The sequence below is a fragment of the Microplitis demolitor genome, chromosome 2 (genome assembly GCF_026212275.2).
Source record: "Microplitis demolitor isolate Queensland-Clemson2020A chromosome 2, iyMicDemo2.1a, whole genome shotgun sequence".
NCBI classification, from domain to species: Eukaryota; Metazoa; Arthropoda; class Insecta; order Hymenoptera; family Braconidae; genus Microplitis; species Microplitis demolitor.
Window position 1 is genome coordinate 6,634,891 of NC_068546.1, and position 12,153 is coordinate 6,647,043.

Consider the following 12,153-nt stretch of genomic DNA (forward strand, 5'->3'; position numbering starts at 1 on the left):
TATAAGGTTACTAAGAATCTTTCGTAACCATAGATATTAGTATTTACAAAGTTGTTTTTATCTTAAACAAAAATGGAATCTTATTATTTAATAGCAAGATTATGAAGCAAATATCAACTGTAAAATACAAAATCACTCATAATTTCTCTATTGCATTTCTATAAGTAATCTAGTTAAGTTTTTTTCATCTTTTTCTTAATTAAATGTAAAAATTCTTTTTCAAAAATTGACTTATTAACTCTGCTACTTACAATTTTACGTCTTTACAAATAATATTATTTAAAACGAATGGAAAACTAATCAATTTTAATAAAGTTTGTAAGTAATTTATTAAAATTAATACAAAAAGTACGAATAAAAATATCATAACAAGTGATTAACAATAGTAACAAAATGAAAAATCAGTATTAATTTAATAATTATCTAATTTATTAAATTAATAATCTTCTGCTTATTTTCAATCTCTTATACTACTTTATCTTAATCAGTTATTTGTAACTAAAATTATTCACTTACAGATTATTCTATAAATGCAAAGTAAATTATAAGATATTTAAATTATTTAAATATTATACCTCATTTATTTTAATCATATCATTTCATTTCTTTTCGATCAACTGATTTTTCTTGTAATTATTTTCCTTTTTTCTATGAGTCATTAATTATAGATTTTCTTTCTATCGCTTTTTTAAATTTTATTGTATGGCGATATATCACAGTATTTATTTCTTTTTTATTTCTTTATTCATTTATCTATATTGAATTTTATATGGATATTATTACATAATTTCATTCAATGAGATTTTACAAAATAAAATATTTTTTCATAATACCATCATCGAAACTTAAAGTTTCAGTGTCTCTACAGCCAGTCGAAACAATATAATTTGAAGCCGGTGCTGCAAACAACTACTAGCGAATTCGTAATGCACAAATACCTTCATGCAGCGGGCAGGAACAATCATGTTTCTTCCCAAGAGAAGATGTTAGTTATATTGAATGATCATTTGCAGACTTATCACTCTCATTCGTTTTTCTTCCCTCCGGGCGGAAATCGTCAGCTTTCGTCCCGCTGTGCAAAACGAAGTTGCCGCTTTCCGCCTCCGCCGAGGAGAAAAATAATATATACACCTTGGGAAGTAAATAAGAAAACCTCAGATCACATCCTTGTTGACATTACATGTGATCTGAGACATTTCTTACTTTACTGCCCTAGGTGTGTAATATACTATACTTGTCACTTCAGTTTACTCACTTCAATTTTTAAGTGACATTTATAATTAACCAAATAAAATTACTAAAAAATGAGTGAAAATAATATTTTTGTCTTATTTACTATTTAATAAGAGGCTGTAAATCAAAGATCTCTCATTCTCTAACAGTTTTCTGCATCCTCGACTTGAAATTAACTTGTTTCTTACTGGCTGTTGAAACCGAAACTTGAAGTTCCGATGCAAGTAATCATGAAAAATATGGTGTGTGACTCAGGATAAAACACGATTTCAGCCTGCGGCTCGAGCAGCCAACTTCACCTTAGTCTGAAATCGTCTTGTTTCATCCCTTGTCACACAATATACTATAATTTTCTATGTTATGAATAATTTGAAAAAATTAATTTGATTTTATTTGTCAATGTTGAAAATTAGATAATGAGTTAAAAAATATTCATAAAAAATCATTTTAGAAAAAAAAAATGTATTTATTCGTTGAAATGGAATTTAAGATGTTTTAGAACAATCAATTAGTAATAAATTTTTTACTTATGTATGAGTTTCTCAGTAAAATTTAATTTTGGCAGTTTAATAGAAAGTTTAATGGTAATTACCCTGGCGGATTTGAATTACGGTAAATTACGGTAATTACTATAATTTGTCATAATGTACGGTATTTGGAAGATTTACGGTATTTTACGGTAAACGTATGGTAGTTTACGGCAAACATACAGTATTTCACGGCGATAGTACGATGTTTTTACTGTGAATGTAGATCAAGAGAACGGTAATTTACCGTAAAATTGCGGCAAGCCTGTGGTATTTTACCGTAAAGTGAACTATTACACTATAAAAACTGTAGAAATAAAAAAGGCTTATGGTGCTTACGGTAAAAATGCCGCAAATTACGATAAATTGCTGCATTTTATCGTAAAATTCCGTACATTGCGGTAAATTTACCACAGAAATACCGTATTTGACGGTAAATTGCGACAAAGTGCGGTAGATTACCGTAATTCTGATCTGCCATAGAAGTCGGTAACTGACAATTAATTTATTTTATGCACAGGTAGTATCTTCGCGGCTGGCATAATAACAGCTTATACATCTAGTACCATTCTATATAAGACGCGTATTTGACGATTAACACCGGAGCTGAAGGCAATATTGTCGACACATGAGCGTCTTATACGCAATTGTAATAGATTTATGTATTAATTTTTGTAAAAAATATTCGAGAAGTATACAAATGAGTACCTATAGACAGTAGGTTATCGAGCAAGCTTATAAAAATGATGATAACTTTTTCAACAATGGACTCAATAATTTTCTTCTAGATTTTTACGTACAGTAGCCATATTTATGTATGGTTAATATAATTTTTTTAGGCACGCTGACGTCACAACTCAAACAATTACACTATGAAAAATTCCCATTAAATTTTACTATGGCTGCATTGTAACACCGGACCATAGTAAAATTTGTTGGAAATTTTTCACATTCTAGGTTTTGTTACTATCCACTATGTTATATTTAATATTTTAAGCTGCCGATTATAGACACTAAATGTTATACATTACTAGTATTTGTTACAAAAAAAGCTTAATGTAATTGATTGAGTGACAACTTAAGGTGATGTTCATTCTCTTAATTTTATTACTTGCGCACGTGATTCACGAAGTGTATTTATCAATCCTTCGTTGGTCGCGGAATGAGCGTGGCATCTTATTTTTTATATTTTTTCTTTTAATTGCTTCGAATAGAAAATTTAATGCTTTTTTGTTGAAATTTTTTAAAAATTTTAATGCAATTAATAATTATAAAAATATTTTAGAAAAATATTAAAACTTAATATTCCAGACAGAGTACGAAAAAGCGGCGCAGTACTGCTCGGTGTAAGTGAGTGTCAAAGTTTTTTTCAAACTGCGATGTTGCCAAGTTTCGTTCCCGCATACTAATTGTGTCTGTTTTACCGGGCGTTTTTATTTTTTATTTTTATAAAATAATTCTATCTTATGAAAAAATTTCTAAAATTAAAAATTTTATTTAAGAATAAAATTTTAAAGACTCAGTAGACTTACAGAAATCGCCACTAAATATGCGGCAATAGCGCGTACAATTTAATATGGTGGTGCGAAGCTTATTATGCGACTAAATCGTTCAGAAAATCCAGACGATCAACGAAGGGCTAACTTTTAACTTTAGAAATTTGTAGTTTTAGAACATCATTGCAATAGAAATTAGAGATATCCGTATTGAATTTATAAAGTACTCATTTTTTACAGAATCGAAAGATTTATAGGTCTGTTTTAGACCAGAAAAATTTTTAGTACTTATACTTTTGCAAAAAAAGCTTTTTCATAAGTATGTGGATCATAAAGAAAATGATTGTAACTGAATTAAAAAATTATAACAAATTTAACATCTTATTAAAACAATTAAAAATTTTTTTTAATGAATATTAAGAAAAAATAGATCAAATACATTTTAGTTTGAACGATGATTTAAAATTATAATATTTGATGAATAAATTTTATTAATGATTTTTATTACTAGACGCGTAGCAGACATAGTATATTACACATCTACGGCAGTAAAGTAAGATATGTCTCAGATCACATATAATTATTGGCCGAAGCGAAGTCGAGGTCACTGATAGTTCAAATTTCTGTCTTGCGTAGAGGGAAGAAAGTCGTTAATTTTTTCAATGAGAAAACAAATCATAAAAATTAGCGCATGTGTCATTCTTCCCACAAATAGAGACAAAAATTTAAACTTTTAGGTGCTAGTTTGGTGAAAAATTATATACACACCACGCAGGAAGGTAGAACGTCCCAATTCGCGTGTTTGCCACCCTCACCTTTGGCTCGAGTGGGCAATCATGCAAGTGGCATGGAATGTCCTACTTTTCTCTCTAGATGTGTAATATACTATTATTTTTCTAATTTTGTTATGACTATAAATTTTAGAAATATTTTTTTTTAAGTACTATAAACATTAATAATTTGTTTTTATTTCAGAGCTGGTGAAAAAAAAAAACAAGTAAAAATATAGAACATTAAAAAGATAAAAAACAACTTTCATCATTGACCAATAAATTAAAAAAAAAGCTGTATATATATTTTTATATGTAGAGGTAAATTAAATTAATAACAATTTCATTAATTAAAATTTTCTCTTTGGTAATCAGTTTTTTTACAATTATTTAATTTATAATAGATTATGTCGATTTATTCCTATCTAATCTATGAAATATAAAATATTAATAATTTTCATTACTATAAAAAAAATTCTTTGTTTATATAGATATTATTATTAATAAAAATAAATATGTCACAAATAACTGAGTCGCAAATTTATTTAATCTTCAAAAGAATTAATGATCTAATTATTCAGATTTAAAAATAATACCTATTGGAAATTCATTACTTTTCAAGCTATAAATTTTAATCTTTAAAGACATGAATACTATAAAATTTTTGTTGCATTATTTTTTAAATTTTCAACTAAAAATAACATTTTTTGATTTTTTACTATGCATAAAGAGTAATTTTAATAATTATAAAAAAAAGTAAGTACATAAATTTGGTGCTTCCGCATTTCCTAAGTACGATTTTAAGACGAAATTTTATTTTGTCATTCAAATGTTTTTCATAAGACCCATACTGGCTGTAGACAATATTCCTTATTATATGTGAGATATTAATTTTACGTTTATTCATCGTATATATACTTTTTTTTTTATTATATAGATTTGATATATAATTTTAAAGTTCTTGTTTGCATTAATAGTATCAACTAAATCTGATTTCTCAAATATTTAAACTGATACTATAACTGCATACGGGTCTTATGATTATCTCTCAGAGTATTAATTATTTTGAAAACAATCTGAAAAAAACTTTTCTTGATTGGCTGTGTTTATAAATTAAATGGTCTGACTCTTTCAGAAGTAGGAAATGCGTGATTTGAAAACCTCATACTGGCAAGATTAAAATTTTAACATGCAGATGCTAAAATTAAAATAATCATCTTTCTGAGTGATACAAAGTAAGATTTAATTTGCAGTAATATGTTGAGAGATTCAAAATCATTGAGTGTAATAACGTGTGTCGACTATTTGGTATGATAACATTATGAATAAAAATTAAACCGTAGGTATTTGGTAAATAAAAAACATAAAAGAAAAAATAGAAAAATTGAATCATTTCTATCAAACGCATGCATTCGCAATACAGCTCAATAAAAATAATTCAAATTTAATGTCTTTTTTATTGAGGGTTGCAAAATAGTATAGAATAAATTTCAATTTTAAGATTTTTTAATTCCAAAAGTTAAAAACCGAACCTAATGATTCTAAAATTGTTTGGATAGTAATTGAACTTCGTAACATAACAATAGATAAAATTGTAATAAAATTTCAATAGCTTCCTGTTAAAAAATTAGACAAGAAGAAGCATTATAAAATACAAATTTGTCAATTGGTAGTCAGTGCAACTTTTGTGTATGTTATGTACATGACAAGTTTTTATTAAGTTTATTTATTTTTCCATTAATGAAATTTTCGAGAATATTAAATTACAAAGTTCGAATTTTTGAATATGATACTGAGTTTAGCCGACGTTTAAAATTATTAGGGGTTTTTTAAAAACGTTAAATTATAAAAAAAATATTTTAAATAATTGCACTTATAGTTTTTTTAATCTTCTACATGTGCATATTTTTAGTTTTTTTTTTTTTTTCAATTTACTAGTCGAAAAAAAAACTTCCAAAAATTGCTAATTGTCTGTTAATTTCAGAATAATTTTTGAATAGGGATTTTGAAGTAAAAAACTGAAGACTATTGTATATTAAAAATTACGTATTAGGTACTTTGTTATATATTAAGCATTAGGCATTGTTTAAAAATAAATATTTACTAATTTTCTAACTATAAAACCTACAGCAAAAAAAAAAATTACTAGTCTGCAGTTTACTTTTTAAAGGAGAACTAGCATTCGATAAGTCGGAATTTCCCGCTTTTTCGTAGACAAGCTGTCTGAGTTAATAGAATTCGACTGTACTTAAAATTTGATAAAAATTAGTTTGTTACGGAAAGCCAGAGCTAAGGTATAGGTACCGTTTTTGGTCACTTTATGACCAGTTTTGGACACTTGAAAAATTTTAATAAAATAATTTGTAAAAGACACAATGACAAAATTAATTTTCAAAATATTTTTAAAGATACTTTTATCTCAAAATTAAAAAAGAAATTTTATTTTATACGTTTTCATTAATTAAAAGAAAGTATTAAATGTACAAAAATGGAGCAGTGGCCACAAACGGTACATCTATCTTATATAAATGAAAATATGAGATTTTGAAAAATTTCAAATTTATTTATCTGTTTTAATCTTTTGAATAAAAGTAGTGGATCTAAGTAAAATCAATTTTCATTTTAAATCTTATATACAAATGATTGAAATATTTAATGTTTTCAATATTAATCGTTATTTGCCAATTTTATATTAGATATTCATTTGTACATTCTTTGAGCTTTATATTTTTTTTTTTTTTTTTTTTTCAAATAATATATGTGAAGTTCAAAAATGAATTCTCTTACGTTTGAGATTTCTTTTTAAAATTTAACTATGTATGGAATTAACAGATTCGAGAACATCTCAATATGTTCTTAATTTTTTATTTTTAAAATCACGACAGAACATTTTTTTAATAAATTACACAATAAAATATAACGTTCTTGAAAACGTTTAACACATATAATACTTGAATAAATTTTTTCATAAAATAAAATTTTGATTACTGAAATTTGAAATTCATTAGCTCAAAAAATAAGTGTCTGTTCTATAATTTTTTTCAAATTTTAGAGTAGCTTAAAAGTTTATATTTTAAATATGTAAACATGACTAGTAAAAATCTTTATGACAATTGATAATTCAATAAAAAAAACTATATATATATATTATAAAACATTAAAACAATTTTTTTTTTATAAATTCGATAACTATTTTACAAAAGTATCTGAATAAAAAATAAATGTTCTTAGAACCTTGTTATTTATAAATGAAATATTTCAATTTTTTTTATTTAAAAATGAATAGAATGATCTAGCTGATGTAGAAAATTTTTTTTTTTTCGATTTTAATATCTTTTATTTACTTTTTTTTCGTAATAAAATATCTACTAGAAATTAAAATTGTGTACAGCTTCGATTTTTATTTTGTAACTGTGAATATTTTAATTTTATTAGTAGAAATGCGGAAGCATATTTTTTGAAACTTACCCAGTTACAGGTTCCGTAATCTTTCTACATGAAGATACTGATAGTATTTACTAAAGTTGCTGCTTGATTCAATGTTATCATTAATACACATAAAAAATTTGTAAATTTATTACCAAAATTTTTTAGGCATACTTAGAATTCAGATGATTTTATTTTTAAATTTATTTTGACGTATGAAGATTAATCAATCAAAATAATTTCTTAACTATTTTTCTTAGACTTCCTTCCTTTTTTATTTTTATCTCAGACGTAGATGTTATGTGACCGTTAGCAGAATAATCACTGGCAATATTATGTCCATTATTTCTAGTAGAATTTCCATTTATATTTACAGAAGTTAAATCTGAAAATGCGTTTAAACTTGATGGACTATCTTGGCCTGATCTTGAACTTCCAGAAGTACGAGAATAGCTTTCCCAATTATCAGAAATTAATTGAGTAGGTTGCGGATTATTATGTTCGGATTTTCCCCTTTTACTTCGAGAACGAAATGCAGTTTTCATAAAAGATGGAGAGTGAAGTTTAGCATTTTTTAAAATTTTTAAACCCCTTGGAGAGCTTTGTGAAATTTCATTATGAAAATCATCATAAATACCTGGTGAATCTTGATTACTGATAGATTTATTTACAATTATATCTAATGATGCGGTATCAATTTCATCTATGGCTATCCGATTTTTTGATATATTATTTACAGCATTATCATAGCTAAGAGTCAATGACTGATTTTTTAATGGAGAGCTAGTAACATCTGATGTTAAATCAGTTTTTTTAATTTGATTTATATCTAAATTTTCAAAAGTAGAACAATCTATCGATGAAGATTGTTTTAAGAAATTTGTTTTTGGTATAATGCCTTTATTTACTTCGATGTTTGATGATAATCTTATCAAAGAATCTCTTTTTCGTTTTTTTTTCCTCTCTTTTCTTGAATCTAACCTTTCATCAATCATCAATTCTTTATAGGTTCCTTTAATTCGTGAAACTATTTCACTAGGTCTTCTATATCTTTTATTAATGAAACCTGTTGTTATTAAATCAGCACTTTTTCTTCGTGTAATTCCTATATCTGATATATTTTTTTTTGCCGTAATATTTTCTAAATCGTTTGGTTTTCGGCAAAATGAAATAATTATTATAAGAATCGTGATTTCAACAAAAATTAAAACTATATGTTGACCGAATGTTGTTAATTTATTTTTCCAACTATTTTTATCATATAAAAGTGTTTCTACTGACTCAGTCAAACTCGAAATTTCTTCTCGAAGTACTGTAATTTCTTCTAAACGCTTCGATTCCCTTTCTTCACTTTTTTTTAATTCTTCGCCTATAGTAGCAGTAGCCCGTTCGAGCGAACGTTGCATTTCTTCGACTTGTTTCTTATAACGACGACTCAATTCTTCTAAATACTGGCCTGATAATGACATATTTCGTTCTAAAGTCTTAATCCTATTTGATAATCTTAAGAAAACAGATTCCTTTTGTTGGTGAGTTGAGCTAGTCGCTGGTTGGTTGACAGTTGATGCAATTGATCCCTGAATTGATGCATCGTTTTCTAAAGCTTTTAAATCTAAAAGGAGAGTGTCTAGACTTAATTGATCTTGAGGAGTTAATTTAATATCATCTTGATCTTTTTCTTTTGATTTTTCATCTTTTTCTTCTAACACTCTAGTTACAACTTTAGAATCAAGTTTCGTGGTTTCTCTATCATTATTTAATGTATGTAACTTGGAAGTACTCTCTTCATTTTTTATACTTTGAGAAATTAATGTGGGTGTTGATAACTCTGTTGGTGTATCCGTTAACGTGAGTTCTTCAGAAACTTTCAATGTTCCGACCTCAGAATTTGTTAATGGAGTAGGAATTATAACTTCTGCTTGTACGGTTTCTTCTACAGGACTCTTACTTGGTTCTAGGATTGAAGCAGCTGATTTTTTTTCTATATTTTCTTTAATTAAAGTTTTAGTAGGTGTAATATGTAAAGTTCCCTTATCACTAATATCTGTCGACTCCGATGGATTGAGTATTTTTGAATTTTTAAGTTCTGTCTTTAGTATATGGTTTTTTATAAAAGTTTCTTGTGAATGGCATTGAGACTCTTTGAAATAACTTACTGATGACTTACAGTTTACAGAATCAGATGAACATGTCATTGACATTTTATGCGCTTTTGCATTAGATTTAGATGATAAAGAAATAATTTCCTGTGTTATGTCATTCATCGATAAGTTACTTGAGAGAACAAAACTAGAGTTCAAAGAAAGTTTTTGTTCTTTCATCATAAAAATATTACAAAGAGCAACAACATATTCAGGTTTAAAAATAGACATTAAAAAAGAAACAGAACGATTTTTGACCATATTAAAATTTTTAGTTTTCTTTTTTACAATTGAATTATTTATATTTAAATTTAAATTGACTCCATTAAATCCACATAATTCACTTTCCGCTATAGTTCGATTAATAAAAGTTATTTTAAGAATAGAATTAAGGTATTGCAATTGACAACTAACAAGTTCATAAACTTTTGTAAAATAATTATCAGTACAATTGTTACACAAAATTGTGTATCTTGGTGTCATGCAATTTAAAAATACGTTGTTGATATTATTTACAATGTTTGTTTTAATTTTAGTAATATTATTTACACTTAAATCTTCTGTTTTTACTAAAACTCCAGCAGCTTTTTTTACAATACTAATAACTGCATCTCTAGCACTTCCAAAAAGATTTTTGGATTCATTACCATCATGATTATTTTCACTAAGAAAACTATCACTTTCACTATCATCACTATTATTAATATTATCATCATCTTCACTATCATCATCATCTTCTTCATCATCATCATCATCAACATCTTCATCATCATCATTATTATCCTTCAAGGATTCTTGTACTTCGGTTTCTGTTTCTAATACTTCAAATTCACTAGTTCCATAAGCCCGAAACAACGAAATTGGACAAAAATGTTCACTACCATAATGAGAATGAAGTTCTACTTTAATAAACTTTCCAAAGAGATGAGGTTGAAGAGAGAATGACTGAATGTCTCTTTCATCTTTTGCAGTAAATTGTCCTACAGGACTCCAATCTCTAGTTGGAAATCTATCGCTTACAAACACGGAAAAATCTTTTGGTGATGAACTAAAAAGTTCAAAGTTTGCAAGTTCAATTTTTTTTGCTTGAATTGCTTCACAAAGTTCTACAATAAACCAAACTTTTGAAGTGCAAGGATTAAGCATATATTCGTCTCTTGTAGATACTAAAACACTTCGAGCGCTTCGTGCTTCAGGATTCACAGAAGTTATTTTAGCACCACAATCAGGTGACGCGTAGTTTTTAGATCTTACTTTCATACTTCCGGCACTACGACTTGGTATCCCAAGATTTTGTATTGACACATTTGGATGAGTTTTTTTTTTTTCAGCTTCTTCTAGTCTCTTTTGAGCCCACTCACTAAATGACGGAATATCTTCGTGATTTTCGGAATTACCTGATCCAACGAAACTATCTAAAATAACTCCAGCTGTTTCATCAGAGCTTCCTGGAACAACAGTAGTTTGCGTTGATCTTTCTTCAAACTCTCCAGGCATAGAATATTCTTTATCCACATTATCGACTTGGGAATTTTCATGCGTTTGTAAGAAATCTTTAGGCTTCTGTTCCGCTCTGACCATCAACAGAGCTTCATCATTTTGTAATTCTGCAGATTGTTCTGTGGGTAAAGATTCATCAAAACCCGTAATATTTATATCTACAGTTAAATTAATAGTTGGAACTTCTGATATTTTCAATTTTTCTGAACTTTCAGGTAAGGACGATTTTATATTGCTTTCAAAATCCGGAGATATTATAGATTGAGAGAGATTGTTTGTTAATGCTTGCTCCTGGTTCGATGAAAGATGAGGTTCAGCTATATTATGAAGCTCCGTCGAAGCTGTGTCAATTAGCGTTAAAACCACTTCTTGATCAGGTTCAGAAATACTGTAAGCAAATAAATTTGATCTATTACTTGGTGATAAAATAGATATATAAGAGTAAACTTATTATAAAAATTTAATTTGTGTAAGAACAGCTATAACAAATTTGTACAGTAAAAACCACAAGGAAGTATTTTTTAACCATGCCTGCGCTGAAAGTTTAAGTTCCTGCCCTGTTTAGAGGGGAGAAAATCGTTCTTTTCTATTATGAAGAAACAAATGATAAAAATTAGCGCATGAGCAATTTTTCCCACAAACGGAGGCAAAAATTTAGACTTTCTGGTGCAGGTCTGGTGAAAAATCTATACACCCCACGGAGAAAGATAGGGCGTCGCAGTTCGCGTGTTTGCCACCCTCGCCTTCAGCTCTGGTAGGCAACTATACACGCAGGTTGGAATGCCTTACTTTCCTCCCTTGGTGTGTAATATACTATTTTTGACGGGCTGTACAGACACTGAAACTTAAAGTTTCGGAACTGGTATCATGAAAAATGAAGTTCACTTTTCGTTGACATTCATCAGCACTTTTTTGTAGAGAATTTAATTTCCTACAAAATTGTACTGGATGGAATTTTAAACAAAATTTTTTTTCATAGTCTTAATAACGAAAAACTAAAATGAAAAATTTTCGCGTGTATTTTAAACGGGAGACGGGACTCCCCTTTGTGATAGCTCAA

At 27.6% G+C, this 12,153-nt stretch overlaps 1 protein-coding gene across 1 annotated transcript in view; it reads right to left on the reverse strand.

Annotated features, from left to right (window-relative positions):
• Window positions 1-7,269: 7,269 nt before the first annotated feature.
• The window catches only part of LOC103573070 (SUN domain-containing ossification factor), a 35,475-nt gene continuing 30,591 nt past the window's right edge, over window positions 7,270-12,153 (reverse strand). The window contains exon 4 of the mRNA XM_008551932.3: window positions 7,270-11,481. Within this exon, the coding sequence (XP_008550154.1) occupies window positions 7,683-11,481 (3,799 nt within the window). The 3' untranslated portion in view covers window positions 7,270-7,682. The remainder of the gene's footprint in view (window positions 11,482-12,153) is intronic.